General features: G+C 43.2%; 1 protein-coding gene across 5 annotated transcripts in view; it reads left to right on the top strand.

Annotated features, from left to right (window-relative positions):
* The window catches only part of NUBPL (NUBP iron-sulfur cluster assembly factor, mitochondrial), a 56,490-nt gene extending 41,199 nt beyond the window's left edge, over nucleotides 1-15,291 (top strand). For all 5 annotated transcript variants that reach the window (XM_083509738.1, XM_083509736.1, XM_083509737.1 and 2 more), the window contains 3 exons: nucleotides 7,115-7,235; nucleotides 11,310-11,392; nucleotides 13,519-15,291. In XM_083509738.1, coding sequence (XP_083365864.1) covers nucleotides 7,115-7,235; nucleotides 11,310-11,392; nucleotides 13,519-13,581 — 267 coding nt within the window. In that variant the 3' untranslated portion in view covers nucleotides 13,582-15,291. The remainder of the gene's footprint in view (nucleotides 1-7,114; nucleotides 7,236-11,309; nucleotides 11,393-13,518) is intronic.
* Nucleotides 15,292-16,750: the final 1,459 nt, after the last annotated feature.

The following is a 16,750-nucleotide window of genomic DNA, read 5'->3' as shown; positions in this document are numbered from 1 at the left end:
CCAATTGCCACCCCAGGGAACATCAGAGCAGTTTGGAGTGCTCCTACCTGCTTCTGGAATGCTCAGTCTTGTTATGGTGGCAATGCAAAAAGGAACCAAGGTACCTTGTTCTGCTGCAGTTTGCCGCAACCGAGGAGGGCGGAGGCATGGGTTGAGTAGTTCTAGGCAAGAAGGAACACTTTTTAGGTTTATCCCCTGCTCTGGGAGTGCTGGCCATGGAGTTGGTTTTTTTCTTCCTAAACCTATGAGAGAGCGTGGGGGGGGGACTTCAAAGGGCTTTCTTTAAACCCACCATGCCCTCACCATTAGAGCTCTCCAGCGGGAAAGGGACAACGGGGAGGTGGCCTTTGTGTGGCAAGAGTATGAGTGTCTGGGTGCAAGTGGCAGTGAGTTTGGGTTGGCATCGCCCACTTTGGCAGCTCCTACCACTGGCCTTCCAGGAAGAAGGAGGAGTTGGAAGTAGCAGCAGATTGAGCAGGTCATGACAAGGAATTTGGGGTGGGTGGGAATTGGGGTGGTCTTGAAAAGAACACTTCTACCTATGTGAACGTTTGGCACAGCCCTAATGACAAAATATAGATAACCCACACCATTGCCTACCTTTAAGAACTAACTATTCTTCATGTGATGTACCCTTAAGCTTAATTAAGAATAGTATCAATCATCTCTGTAAATAGTTTCCTCTTTTTAAAAAATAAAAGTCTGGCAACTGTGGTGCTGGTTCAATTAGAGCTATGCCCAAGGAGTTCACTTGACTTGAAACTGGAGTAGCTTATACTGAGAATGTACTAAGTATCTGATATGGAATCAGAGCTAAAACATCTCATTGGGCATTTGATATTTAGCATCAGTATAATATTATCTTTGATGCAGTTGAGTTGCATCTTATGCTTGCTTTAGCAGTATATATACATAACCAGCTCCATTTCAGATCCATTCCAGCCCTTTTCTTCTGCCTCTGTCTCCCTCTGCTCCTCCCTTCTGCTTTCGTTATCCTCTGCCTGCCTGCCTCCTCCTCCCTTCTGCTGGTTGGGGAGAGGGAAGGCAGTGGAGACACAAGGCAGGCTCCCACCTGCCAGCCAAGGAAAAGGTAATTTTGGTTATACGTGCAACCTGTGGAACAAACCCTTGTGTATATGATATGTTGCAACTGTACTTCCTATCTGTGTTTGGTATGACACTGTATGCTCTGCCTGAACCTCATATGATGGCAAAACCAAAACACCGCACTTTAATGCCACAGGTGAAAATGCAGTCAAATAAGCTCCCTTCAGCTTCAATTATCCAATGCATGAGGTGGGCAGTGGGGATGAGCATGCTAGCTTTGCTTCCCCCCACCCCATTTCCCCCCATTGCCCTCAACTTGTGCAAGGAAGGTGACTGCGTGAAGCAGTGAGCCTTCTCTATCTGTGGAGGCGCTCTGCACATTTTGGAACCCTGATTTTCTAAGATTCTGTCGCGTTTGGGGTGCCTTCACAGATACAGGCAGCTCCCTGCTTTGCACAGTCGCCCTCCGTGAACTGAGGGTGACAGGAACGACAAGTGGAGTTGGGCAGAGCTAGCATGTTTCTCCGGACTGCCCCTGGCGTTGCTTGGAACATGCTGCATGCTCAGAGCTCACCAAACTGCCTAATAACTGAAAAGCCTGCCTAAACAAGTAGCTGGGCAAAACTTACAGATAATTTTTCAGGGCTGGGTTGTTTGAAATAGTTCTTTTCCACCTCTCCTGTGCTCAAGGCAACTCACACAATATTTCAGAGATAAAAAGTAAACATTGGGGGGTGGGATACAGCAGCAGTCATCAAGACACCTTCAGCTCACAAAAGACTTCCTAAACAGGTGGGTTTCATAGCTGCTCCTAAAGGCAAGAAGATTGTTCCACAACTACTCATCTTCTTACTGCGGCTGAGCTGATTTCCTGCAATTATGATATTCAGACAGGATATCTGAAGTGTAGCTCTCTCTCTCTTGGTGATCATTCTTGGCCAAGTAAGATTGTCTTCTATGAACGCAGGGGCTGGTGCCCGTAGGGTCCCATCTTCCTGGTGAAATTATATTTGAAATAAACCTTCTGTTGTCAACAGAATACTTCTTTCACCATAATCATGGTGCCGGGGTGATTTCAGGGTGGATGGGTTTACAGCTGGGGAGGGGAGATTTGTGGCAGGCATGTTGTGCCCATATGGTTTTCAAATGTGCCCATGGGGCCCACAAAGGTTGGCAAACCATGATCTAGAGCATTTACGGGATGGTTAGGGCTGACTGAGTGCCAGATGGAAATAGGGAGGAGGGATGTTCTGCTGTATATGTGACTGACACAGACTATACAAAAGAACAGACTGCTGTGTTGACTTCTAATTAGGGCCTCTTTAAAAATGGATGTTGGCCAGACCATAGAAATTAAGATCAAATGAGCCTGGTTCATAGCTGTATTACAAGAGCCAAACCATGCTCATGACTGCAACCGCAGACTGCAGCCGTAGTCAAACTATATGCTGGCAGGGGAGGTGAGTGTCTGTATGGACAGAGGTGTGTTTGACAGTTTTTACGGCAGCCAATTGCCTTGAATGTGAACGCTAGGTTTCAGTGGAAAAGTGGCTTGCTCATTCAGCCCAGTGCAACATAAACTGTCAAAAACACCTCTGGATATGCATACACCTCTTCCCAGCTCATGCATACTGCCGCATAGAATTGCAGCCCTAATCTTGTGCTGCATACCAAAATCAGTTATTTTGTCTGCATTTGTTTTACCGTTCGGCTATATATGTTTTAAATATTTATACTGTGACTCCAAATATTACTATTAGATATGAGAGGAGACGAGACATAATATTTGTTGTACGTTTTCCTCAATTGTTATGCGCTAAGACACACTGAACTGGTACAGGGAGAGGCAGAAGCTATGGAAAACAGTGGTGACAAAGTCAGAATAAAAAAAGTCCTTCCAGTAGCACCTTAAAGACCAACTAAGTTAGTTCTTGATAAACGGACATAAATCAGACATCAAGAATCACAAAACAGAGAAACCAGTAGGAGAACACTTCAATCTCCCAGGACATTCTATACAAGATCTCAAAGTAGCTGTTTTACTACAAAGGAATTTCAGAAATAGACTGGAAAGAGAAGCTGCTGAATTGCAACTCATTACCAAACTTAAAACCATGGAGAGACCTGGTCTGAACAGAGACATTGGATTCTTATCTCATTATACATGACTAAGTCATTTTTCACCTTCTCACCCCATGCCTTTTCCTGTAAGACCTATTGCAGTCGTTAAGAGTCGTCAACAGGCTCATCTCAGCTATCTGCCAATCACCCATTCCCACCACCCTTCTGAGTAATACCCCTCCCCACCTTCTCACTATATAGAAGGACCTGGCAACTTCTGTTTCAGTGTATCTGAAGAAGTGTGCATGCACACGAAAGCTCATACCAAGAACTAACTTAGTTGGTCTTTAAGGTGCTACTGGAAGGAATTTTTTTATTTTGACTATGGCAGACCAACACGGCTACCTATCTGTAAGTGGTGACAAAGGTCAGCTTCCTCCTCTCATCTTATAGCCAGGCCTAGAAGCTCCTTCGCTGTAGAGATGAAATTGCTGGGCACCTCTAGATTGCCTTTCAGTAAGTTCTTTCGAGTTCTGGCTTCTGTCCTAGTGAACTTCCAGTATTACGTCTGCACACACCCTGAATAGTATGCACATCCAAATGTCCTTTATGCAAAAATCAACCCAGTTTAATAGGTATCATCCATAATAGGGCTTGGTGAGTTTTCTTTTGGGAGGGGGTTCATTGCCATATGTACTTTTGGGGATTCCTCATACAGTCGTATCTCGGCTCCCGAACACCTTTGGAGTTGAATGATCTTGGCAGTCCCGAACAATCAAAAACCAGAAGTGAGTGTTCCGGTTTTTGAACGTTCTTTTGGAAGCTAATAGCCCTATGGGGCTTCCGCGGCTTCCAATTGGCTGCAGGAGCCAATTGGGTTCTCTTCAACTTCTGAGGCATGGCTGTATTTGAATTTAGCAAGCATAGCACACATGTGGTAGGTTTATATTACACCAAACTCTTAAGTTAGCCTCAGAAATATAATTTGAAACACTGAGTTCAAATCTGTTGATAATAAATAGGTTTAATACCACAAGTAAGAGAGGCGATTCTAATGCAGTGGTGCCTCGCAAGACGAAATTAATCCGTTCCGCGAGTCTCTTCGTCTTGCAGTTTTTCGTCTTGCGAAGCGCGGCTTAGCGGCTATTAACGGCTTAGCGGCTTAGCGGCTATTAATGGCTTAGCGGTTTAAGAAAAAGGAAACAAACTCGCAAGAACTCGCAATACGTTTCGTCTTGCGAAGCAAGCCCATAGGGAAATTCGTCTTGCGGAACAACTCAAAAAACGGAAAACTCTTTCGTCTTGCGCGTTTTTCGTCTTGCGAGGCATTCGTCTTGCGAGGTACCACTGTGTTTTTCTAGGCTTGTGCAAAGGGGAGAGAAACTAGTGTGCAGAATGTGGTTTGAGTGATGAATAAAATATAATTAGTCTCTCCCTCCCGTCCTCATTAAGAAAGAAAGAATTGACGCTACATACAGCCTTGCTAACTTTCCTGACAGGTTTTCTAAGTTAACTCAGTTCATTTAGCTTTTAAAGCGACATCTAATATAAGTGCATTAGGTTTTCCTTCAGTAATTTATCACATCATGCCAGATGTCATTATTTCTGTTGTTTGATTTTTAAATATGTTTCTCTTCATTAGAGTGAATAGAAAATCATAGTTCTTTCCTCCCTTCTCCCCATCCCCCCTTGTAAGTGGTCCAATGAAACTGGTTGTCAGAGCTGCTTCCAGGTCCCAGCTCACAGAGGACCACGCTAGCCGGCAGTAATGTACAAAAGTCTTTATTGAGTTACAGTTTCCATTTCCAAGCCGCAGCGCGCAGCTCTACGTCTTAGAAGCTAGACCGGCGAAGCTCCGTCTGAGTCTCCGCCTCCTGTACACCAACTTAATACTCTAGCCTTACTCCACCTCTTCCGTCTTTCCTTCCTTCTCTGGGTCCCTCTGCCCCCCGTGGTCTCTTCCTTTCTGGACTCTTCTGACGCTGACCCCCCGGACTCTTCTCCCTCCTTGCGGCGGGCTTTAGGACCTGGCTCCCTATCCGGGCTGCTAACCGTGCCGCCTTCCTGTGCATTTGAACTTGGCGCGCACGCCCAGCCTTCAACCTTCCTCTTGACCGTTTCCTCGCTCCCCGATGGAGGTGTGGCCAATCCTGACTCATGCCCTCCCGCTTGCGGCGAGCCGCCTGATCCCGATACCTGGGACTCCTCCCCCCTACTGCGCTCTGGTGGGGAAGCTGGTCCCGATTTCCAACTGCTGCTCTCTGAGTCCCCTCTGGTCCCTTCTTCCTGGGGTGTCCCCCTAGGCGCCCCCTTGCTCTGACCACTGGCGCCCCTTTCTGTGAATCTTCCGATTCACTGGAAAGACTCAGAGATCTCGGGCTGCTGTCATCGCTCATATTTCCTTCGGATTCCTCCCCCTCGCTCTCTGTTTCCTCCCTTTCCTGTGCCTCTGCTCCTGAACCCCTGACACTGGTGCTTTAAGGGCATAGATAATATTACAGAGAATGTTCACAGTTTTCCTTTAGCTTTGGAATAATTTGGCTACTAACAATGAGTTCACATTCAATTGTCAGTCAAGGCAGCAGATCACCTTATTTATTTAGCCTGTTGCTCTCAACATGCTTACTTGAGAATAAGCCTCATTGCACAAAGTGGGATGTACTTCTGACTGTACATGCTTAGAATTGCACTCACACCATTTTTTGCAGAGGTTTTAAGCTCATTTGCTTGGCGTGAGTTGGAGCTGAGAGACTTAGAAAGTTGGCAGTTTTGAATTTCAGAAAAAGTAGCTCTGACGCGCCAGAGCTTGAAGCAATAATAATAATAATAATAATAATAATAATAATAATAATAATAATAATTTATTTGTACCCCACCCATCTGGCTGGGTTTCCCCAGCCACTCTGGGCGGCTTCCAACAGAGATTAAAATACATTAAAACATCAGTCATTAAAAACTTGCCTAAACAGGGCTGCCTTCAGATGTCTTCTAAACGTCAGGTAGTTGTTTATCTCTTTGACATCTGATGGGAGGGTGTTCCACAGGGCAGGTGCCACTACCGAGAAGGCCCTCTGCCTGGTTCCCTGTAACTTGGCTTCTCGCAGGAAAGGAACCGCCAGAAGGTCCACGGCTGTTGTTCCTTTTGAGTGGTCAGTGATTTGAAATGGACGCTGCTTACCGATTTTCTTTCTGCTTGCTCAACCTGTGAATTGTTAATAAAATGCTACTCATCAGAACTATAATCTTCCCAAAGTAACTGATGCTGCCTGGGATCTTCTTACCGCTCAGAGAATGGTGGGTACAAAAAACATAATTGTAATGGATGGAATTTCGTGTTGTGCTATGACAGTTCTTCTGTCTACATGAACAGCCTGCCAAATGGAACAGTCCCCTCTCTTCTCCCCCTGCACACAGCCCTGCAGAAGCGCTGATTTGGGCACCAGATTGTGGGTGCCCAGTGGTGTGTGCATTGCTCTGCCACCACCTGCCATCACAGTGGCGCCAGAGAGCTAGCAGAGGTAAGGCACTGAGCAGTGGTAGCCAAGCAGCCCGCATGTGTGACAGCAGGGCACACACAGTGGAAATTTTGTGGGTGTCCAGGCACCCAGGTCCCCCAGAGATGGCACCCGTGCTACCCCTGGGTGTTTCCCCAGTCCCCTCCACCCCCAAACCAATGGGGGTGCAATGGGGAGTTTGGGGAGAGAGGAGGGGGAGGAAATCCCTGGTGCACAAGTGGAAGTCATTGCATTGGGCTTCTGCTGACAGGGCTCGTTAGAGTAATCCTGCACAACATATTTATAGCATGCTTCATGATCGTATTCATGATGTCAAAATTGTGAAATGTAGACATGAGAATAATTTCCCTACCATCTAGAGTGGGGGCAGAGCTTTTCTTTTGCAAGTGTCTGGATTTATTTCTGTAGGGTTGGCTAGTTGGAAGAAACTAACCTTTTCTATTTTTTATTTAGCCTCTTTCTAACCTTTCTGAGTTTTTTATATTTGCCAGGTCTTGGGGCTTGTTCAAAACATGAGCCTTTTCCGGTGCCCAAAATGCAAACACGAAACCCACATTTTTGGAACTGATGGTGTGAGGAATCTAGCCTGTGATCTTGGTCTGGATGTTTTAGGTAAGAATGTGGTGATTGAAAGTATTAGATAAGAAAGAAGTAGAATTAAATCCAGAGTTATTTGATTGCTGTTTAATCCTTTTGAAATAAATGGACTTCAGGCACTCAACTGAACTGTGTTCAGGACTACTGTGTTATATAGAAGGAAATGCAGAATATGATTTATTTGGCCTTGATCCTCCACATCCACTGTTTTACATCATACATGTTTCCAAGTACAGCATTAATATGATTGGACTTGCCTGTATCACGTCATAGGAACCTTTTTTCTGATCAAATTGTGTTCAGAAAGCATCTGACTCTTTCAAAGAGGGAGCAAGGGAGAGAAAGAAGGTTGTTGTAGTGATCTTCTGTTTCCTGAAAGAAGATGGCTTATCGGCTAGACAAGAAGCAGGTCTCCCAAGTTCTTCAGCTGGGGTGGAACAGACCTTCCCCAGCCAGGTTTCTTGCGAGGGTGGCTCCCCATGGTTGAATTTTAGGGAACAATGCATATGGCTCCATATGCCTCATTCTAGTTGAGGATGAGTGATAGATGCAGGAAGATAGGACTGAGGGGCGGGGGTCCACAACAAAGAGATTTAGTCAGACCATCAGATTTACAGGCAAACCTTAGGTAAGAGTGGGTTGGTTTAACCCCACCTGCCCTTTTTCTACCCTACTGTCCAATGAAGGCTCTGTAAGTTGCATCCTCCCTAGATGAACTTTGCCATTTGAGACCGTTACCTGTTGCTGCCCATCTTGTGGTTTCTGATGGCTTACCTTGTCAGGATGCAAATGCAACAGCTTCTGTTGTCTTCATCGCTGGCTGCAGCCTTCATATTTCAATCTCAGGTGTGTCATTAGCAAGAGGAGCTACACATTTTTCTTCCCACAGCTTGGCTTCTTTCTCAAAAAACCCTACCACCACCACCACCACCCATTTTACCATATATGCTCTGTCCACTGACTCCTCTCACCTCACAGCTCCCTCCCTGTCTTTAACCCTGGTCTGTAGCTCTGCCTGCCATGGCCCCTTTCCCCAACCTAGTGCTTTCTTTCGACACCTTGCTCTGCTCTGGAGCCCCTTCAGACTGTAGCTCTCTCAGCTCATAGGATAGCAACGCCGTTATGGCTGAACGGAGCAGCCATGAGGGCAATTTGACCAGAAGAATATGGCCCTCCACGCTGAAAATAATTAACAGCCCCCGATGAAAATCATTCTTCTGCGTTGAAGCCTGCAATGTTTCAGGTATAAGCTGGTAATGAAATGTAAAATGTGGCATACCTCAATTAAGCTGGTAAATGAGATAATTGTGCCTGCTAATGATTTATATTTTCACACCGTGCTATAATTATATCAGTTCATACAGATTATCCATTTAGAACCAGGAAGTGAACTTCATAAAAAAAAAAATTGTCATAGAAGCATTAGGGGCTGACAGAGACCTAGCAGAGCAAGGAAATCCATAATTAAAAGTACACAGTTGGGTTAGCTTGGCTGTCTGCTGGAAGCGTAATGAGGATTGGAGCCTGGGATCTTGTTTCAGCTGTCACTGGTACTGACCACTGCTAAGAAGCCTCCCGTGACAAAACGTCCTGCAATTAGAGTTGATTCATGGTCCTTCTGACGTGCACCTATATATTGGAGCACATAATTAGTGTAGAGTTATCTGCATCGGATACGCCAGAGAGTCATGAAACACGATTGTATCCAAAGTAACGCTAAGCAGCATGTTCCATCAGTGCGAGAGTTTTGAATCATTGAATTATAGAGTTGGAAGGGACCCCAAGGGTCATCTAGTCCAACCCCCTGCAATGCAGGAATCTCAACTAAAGCACCCATGACAGATGGCCATCCAACCTCTGCTTAAAAACCTCCAAGGAAGGAGAGTCTACAACCTCCCGAGGGAGCCTGTTGCACTGTCAAACAGCCCTTACCATCAGTATATTCTTCCTGATGTTCAGTCAGAATGTCATTTCTTGTAACTTGAATCCATTGGTTCAAGTCAAACCCTCTAGAGCAGGAGAAGACAAGCTTGCTCCATCTTCAATGTGACAGCCCTTCAGATATTTGAAGGTGGCTATCATATCTCCTCTCAGTCTCCTCTTTTCCAGGCTAAACATACCCAGCTCCCTCAACCATTCCTCATAAGCCTTGGTTTCTGCTTGCACAACAGGATTCCCCTCTGTAAATACCTTCTAGGGTTCCCCCAATCCCCTAGAGGAGATTTGTGTATGGGGGTCCCCAATCTAATGTTTCTGGCTCCCCAAGACCACTGATTTTGACACCAGTAGCAAAAGGTAAAAAGAAATAAAGCAAGAATGGCATTGGGACAGAGAGGTTTAAATTTCTCCACCAGCCCAGCACCTTGAAAAGGATCTAAATCGCATCTTCTCAGTCATCAGATTGATCTTTTTACAAGCAAGCAAAGGATAATAACCCTTTCTCCTCAGTCGATATACACATATAAGTTGAGGAGAGGACAGTGCAAGTGGGCATGTGAGATGACTGATAAGCCCCCAACCTCAGTGGCGTAGTCAAGGATGAATATGGTCCTTGGGCCAAGTAATGGTTAGTAACCCCTGGAAAAGTGTAAAACAACACACAACAATTTATAGACATGTAGGAATGAACTTTCAACATCAAGAATATTTTATCCAGCTTCTGCAGTGTGTGCTTTCTAAATTTTAAACATCAGGTATCAATATTGGTCATTCTTCACAGGTTACCTTAACTTGTTTTCATTTAAGGCCCAAGCCCAATATTTGTGACAAACTTTATGTAATAAACAGGGTGCCCAGTACTTTTGAGAAGGGGATTGAATCACTGCAGAATCGTGGGTGACTGACTGTTGAGAACTTGGTCTGAGCTGCTGGATCCCCAGGCCCAACCTTTCATCATAGCAAGGGGACCAACAGGGGCTTTTGTCTCATGGATGGCAGAGTTGTGGCTCCGGCCTGGGACGCTGCATTAGCTGTGGCAAATGCACCATCAGCTACAGAATAATGGCAGTGTAGCTTTCTGCCCCAGCACCTAGGAAGTCTCTTTACCCGTGGGCCTCTGCACCTGTGGAGAGGGCAGTCCACAGCATCATATAGCTCCTCAGTCACCCTTGCAGGGAGCATCAGATTTCTCCCTTAAAATTGCTTTCTGTACAGCTATTCTTACCATTTTATATATAGATTTGATTTATAGTCAGCTGTTGCGTAATAATTGTCATTGTTGGAATCTGAAAAAAGTTTAATTTTCCACAAGAGATTTTTGTTTTTAAAGGATGGGACCATCCTGTGTGTTATTGTGCCATTTTTCTTTATTTCCGTGGCGGTCCCCTGCTGATTAGAAAAGCACAATACACAGTTGTTAACTGTTGGAAGGGAAATTAATTGAATATGTAACAAGCACTTAATTAAATCAGTGGTTCCCTAATAACAATAACACTTCCTTTCATTTTGGCAATTAAATATTTAAGCCTGTATTTGAATATTGATTAGGATGTTACAGTTGTGGAAATCAGCAGGGAATGAACTGCAGTACCGAAGAAATAATGTGGGGCGTGTACTAGCTGGAAGCTGGGAAACTTTACTGCGGACCTGTTCTGTGAGCGCTAGGCACTGCATGCATTCGGCTGGCCTTTTAGCTTGAGTTTTGGTATAGCAGGGCCACGGAATTCTGCACTGCAGCACAAATGAATTCAAAGCCAGTTTTTGGTTCCAGACCAGAGTGGAGACTGGAAAGAAAACAGAATGCCCAGTGGTGCATGGAAGTCCAACATGCTTTCTTTTGTCACCCTAAATAGGTCATCGTCTATGAATTTTTGTTCCCATTGGGTAATTGCAGCAGACAAAAAGGGAAAAGACTCTCCATTTCCGTAGATGACTGTAAGGCAGGGTTCTATCTAGCAATAAAATAAAAAAAATATGAATAATGTTTCTTTAACAGATAGTTTGAATGACTTTGGCAGTGCGTGTATTTCAGTTGATTTTCATTCAAGTGTTGCTACTTACTGCGCTGAAATATGAGTAACACCAGTGCTAGTTGAATTTAGGCCATGTATAAAATATTGAGCTTAAACGTCAATTTATGGCTTCATACAGGTGACATTCCTCTACATGTCCACATAAGAGAAACATCTGATGCTGGCAAGCCCATTGTGGTCTCACAGCCCCAGAGTGACGTGGTGAGTTTTAATGTAGTTTGTGTACAAATCTCGTCTTGTTCATTTTTGCTTTGTTTATTACAGTGCATGTGCCACAGCTCCCAGCAGAATATTAAAAACACAATAAAACATAAAACATTAAAAACTTCCCTAAATAGGGCTACCTTCAGAAGTATTCTAAAAGTCAGCTAGTTGCTTATTTCCTTGACATCTGATGGGAGGGCGTTCCACTGGGCTGGCACCACTACCGAGAAGATTCTCTCCCTGTTTCCCTGTAACCTTGCAGTGAAGGAACCACCAGAAGGCCCTTGGCACTGGATCTCAGTGTCCAGGCTGAATGATTGGGGTGAAGACACTCCTTCAGGTATACAGGGCCAAGGCCGTTTAGGGCTTCAAAGGTCAGCACCAACACTTTGAATTGTGCTCAGAAAGATCCTTCCATGCTAAGAAATAAAAGGAAATTTCAGAAGATTTAATAAATAGACCTTGAAGAACACTTTTCATATTATTAGAATTATTCATAGAATAGCCGAAGGCCCAGTTCTATCTGATGATGAATGGAATATTAAACCTGCACATATCCATTAGAAAATGAAGATATTTATAACATGATACGCACCCTGTGCAATCCAGCTACCATTTTATGCCCCCAAAATGTTCCAAAGTGGGGTGAAAAGAATTTGCTCACTACCTTCCTATCCTAATGTCTAATAAGAAAGCCAACAAGATGCAAAAAAATTAAAATGTTACTTTTCACAAGTTTATGATAAAGGAAATAATATTACCTGTGCATTCTTTTAAAATAGAAAATTAAGATATTTATTGTGTCATATTGTCTGTGCTTAGGAACTCTGAGATACCTGTTTGCCTCCTGTGTTAGGTGATATAGATACATGTGCAATTCTCATAAGGGACCCAGGCATGCAACTTGCCATGCCTTATAGTTTCACTGTTGCAACTGGCATAGCTGGCTTCGTTTCACTTTTAAAATACTTTGCATGATTGGTCATGGAACTGCATTGGTGAAAACTACAATGTACGTCTTGACTCTGCATGTGGTTTTACTTACCCACACACAGAATGGTCCCTTTGGAATATGTCCCTTGTGCTTTTTGTGCAGGAGTGTCTTCAGAAATCATAGTTTAGGAGGTGGCCAGGAAGAGGAACCTCTCTTTATAAATCTGTAAAGCTTTAAAGCAAGATAAAGTTCATGCCTTATTTCTGAAGTTGAGGCCTCAAGGTCTTTTGCAGTCCTCTGTTCATCTGTAGTTACACCTTGAGAGCATTTCTGCCATTTCTTGGCTGTTTTATTTCTCTTTGCACTACAGAGCAGGCCTTTGGCCTCCAATTGATGGGTCAGCAAATTGTTAATGTTAAGCTGTCAACTTTTCCCTTTGCTAAGGAAAACGCACACCTTTCTTTGCAGAAAGATGAGCTATAGAAAATCCCATTTAGAAACCTCAAACCGAAAAGAACAGAAAAACCTCTAAACTGAGAACATAGTTTATTAATATGAAGACAGTTCAGAATGATAAATGAGAACTGTAAATTTCTCCTTTCCATTTCCCTCCATTAAAATTCTCTTGTTTCACTTCAATCCGTCTTGTGTTGCTTAGAAATGATGGCACAAACAGTTCAGTCCAGCTTTATAATCAGATAAATAGCCCATTAGGAAGAATATGAGTAGGAGAAAAAGTTCAGCATGTGTACATGTTAAGTTTACGAAAAGTGGAATCCAGGTTTGTTGCGGTTCTGATTGATTCTTGCCTGCTGATGAAGGATGCAACAAGAAGGGAAATACCTTATGAAAAACTCACAAATTATCACCCCCCCCAATAGCTAATGATCCTATATAGGAGTTTCAGTGGGTACTTGCCAGTGCAAGGTCTCCCCATCCCATCCGGCGAACCGAAATTTCATGGCACAGAAGCTGCATCATTTGTCAACATTTTGTTGGTGATGCATTTTTTCTCTTACAATTAGAAAGTGTCTAAATGTTTCATTCCATAACAGCTCAGCCAAGTGGTGGGAGCTGGTTTGCTGGTGACAGAAGACAGCCAGTTTGTTGCCTGTTTTATATAATATTTTATGCCGTTTTACTCTGACCTAGGAGGTAAACACATTGCCATTTTAAAATATTTTTACAGGCCCAAGCCTATCTGAAGATTGCTGCTGAAATAGTGAAAAGACTGCCAGTTTCTCCAACTTAAAGCCATATTTTTGAGGTTCTGTGACTAGAACTCTACCATTTGAAGTGTGACAGAAGAAATGATATATTATGGAACATGACTTATTTTTTATTTTGTCTTGGAAAATTAAATGTCAGTACCAACTTAGTGCGATTGTCATATCAAACATTTGAAGCAAACTTTCAGCATGCTTTAGCAGCAAAAAGCACCCAACTCATATTTGGAACTCAGGATTTTTAGTGCATCATTCAGTAGGCCTGGTATTGAAGAGGAAGAGATATTTAAAGAGATTTTAGCGTCTTTATGTAGGTACACTGACAAACACCAGAATGCACCACTGCATGTGTGGTCAGTTTGTTTCTCTCTGTCATGTGTCTGAATTAAAGATGAAGATACTAGAAATGTAAGATAATTATGCTCAGCTTTGAAGAGTTATCATTAGCCAAGATTCACTTATAAGCAGTCAAACCATTAACTAAGAATCCTAAGAACTGGCTTTTTTATGCATTCTCTTATCAGCTTATGTTCGATCATAAGATAATTTTCTTATTGTAATTGTCTGGGGAAATTGCTCCATTTCCTTTGTCTTGTTGAACCTGAATAAACCCAAAAATCAGCAACAAGCTCTTCATTAAAATTAGATGCATCTCAGATCAGGTTGCCAAAGGAGGAAACAAGTGATAAAAATTAATTACTGATGATTGCATATATGAATATTTTCCCGCTAGGAAATAATAGCCCTGAATCTATAAACAAAAAGATCTAATTGCCCTTTTTTATCAGTGCATACTGCGTGGTTTTGTCTGAATTTCCTACTGCCTTAAGTCTTGCATCATTATTTTCTGCTGATAGAGCCGCTCACAGCAGGGGGAGGGGGAACTGAATATGAATGCATCTAGCATTTAGGCTTACATAAACTGAAAGTGTGTTTGTACATAATGGTGTATTAGTGTCTCTCTATTCAATTCTATATATTTTTTGTTCATGCTACTATTTGTTCCTGTTATATAGGTTCTAATGATAATGTACAATCACTCATACACAGAATAAGCAAGACAACAGGGTGTATTCAATATAGCGCTAAGGTGAACATTCCATCAGCACAATAATTTATCCTTCGTGGTGGAACATTCTCCCCACCCTGCTCTCACCCTCTTGCATGCCATCTAAATCTGTTTCCCCTGCCTTGCAGATAGTAAGGTAGCTTGTTCTAGTCCAAAAAATTAGGCCTAAAATTTTACTGAAAAAGGTTATGTGAGTAGCTGTCTGATTTTCAGAGTTTAGACTGAATTCCTGCCATTTTGTTTTCCAGCATATACTATTCAAATAAATACAGTCTCCCTATGAATGCACGGGATCTGAGATAAAACATGGTAATGATACTATAGGTAATGGGAAATAAGCTTTCTATCAAGGCTTTCCAAAGAAGGCTTCCCAAGGGAGCGAAAGCGAGATAAATTGTGCTGAGGCCTTATTCCAGGAGTGCATCTCTCATCACCACTAAGTTATTTAGTGGTTCGTATTGTAGGGGCAAGGTGCCTCCCATTCTTCCTTTATACTGAGCTGGACTACGATGCCTTTTATAGCACTGATTGGCTTTTGGAGAGACTGGATCCAGATGCACCATTCTCAAGTTTCCATCTTGGAAGGACAAAGGCACACATTTTCTCCCTCTTGTTTATACTGAGCCTTGGCAAACTGATTCTATGATTAAAAGTTTCCTAGAGCGTCCATGAAACGTTTCTTTATTTTTGTGTTGTAAATTTTTGTGTTGTGTTTAAATAAGAAAGAAGGAATTTTGGCAATTTAGTAGCAATACTGATTTATAAATCCTTGCATCTTTTATCCATAACAGGATCAAGGTAGCCTGTGCATGCATGTATGAATGCTATTGTTGCCATGCGGACTTCTGTTTGGAATACACTACTAAGAGTTGTTTGGCATCCATCTGTCTCAGGAGACAATGGAAGATAATGTTTTCCGGGGTGAAGACAAACCATGGGAGAGTTACAGCACCAGCTGTGGCTGTAGAGACCGATATGAGAGAGACATGTTTTGTTGCAGCTGATGCATGTGTAGCATGGCGTTTCTTCTTTCTGTGCTTCACTCAGCAGTCATTCCTTCTTTGGTTGCTATGGATACACAACCTGATTGTCTCCAGACACTGCAGTTGTCTGCAAGAGATTCCCACATGGTGGGGTTAATCCTGGCATGTGATGCCCCAAATCTTCCTGATGCAGCGCATGTGGGAGGCATCATTCCTGGCAGGTGTAAGTTGCCCATGTCTCACTACCATAAAATGGTGTGCTCAGCACGTAAGCCTGGTAGACCTTCATCTTGGTATTGATCATTGGCCTCACATTCTCCCATACCCTTTTGGAGAGGTGAGCCGTTGCTACAGCTCCTTTGCCAAAATGCTCAGCATTGATGGAGAAGTTTTGGTTATGGTGGAGCCCATGTAGACAAAATTGTCTAGCACTTCAAGTGTGTGGTCACCAATGCTGATGCTTGGAGTGCTGGCGATGTTCTGACCCAGGATGTTGGTCTTTGTCAGGTTGATGGTAAGGCTGAACTCCCTGCAGGTTTGGGCAAAACAGTTGATGAGATCTTCCTCAGAGTGTGCTGTCAAGGCTGCAAACATCTCTCAGATAAGGACCTGCTGCACTTTTGTCTTAGCATGGAGACATGCCAGGTTGAACAGATCCCTGTTGCTCCTCGAATGGATTTACGCACTGTCTTCAGTCTCATTGAAGGATATGAAAGCAACAAGGCGAAGAATATGCACAAAAAGTTGGGTTGAGAATACAACCCTATTTTACACCACTCTTCATAGGGAAGGTATCTGAGGATGAGCTATCATATTAGACATGTTTTTTTGTGGAAGGACATAGTCATCTGGTGGAGCTTCCTACTTTATTGAGCAGTGTGAAGAGTCCTTTTCGACTGCCGACCCATTGATTTCAGTATTCTCTTGCTGGTATTGATCACTGGTATATGTTGGATGGATTTATTGTATTTTACATACTTTTGGAACCTGCTCTGTGATCACTTGAAGTGATGAAAGGTGGTCTCCAATTTTTTTGAAGCAAGATATCATTTAAAATATCCATACATGTTTCACTGTTAATTTTGAAAAATCAATTAATGAGAACACATCAGTCCTACTGTTTACTGTTTGTTGCTCTTTTCT

Source organism: Podarcis liolepis (assembly GCF_965112155.1).
Source record: "Podarcis liolepis genome assembly, chromosome: 1".
In the NCBI taxonomy this organism is placed as follows: Eukaryota; Metazoa; Chordata; class Lepidosauria; order Squamata; family Lacertidae; genus Podarcis; species Podarcis liolepis.
The sequence above is the reverse complement of the archived record's forward strand: the minus strand, read 5'-3'. Positions and strand labels throughout refer to the sequence as shown.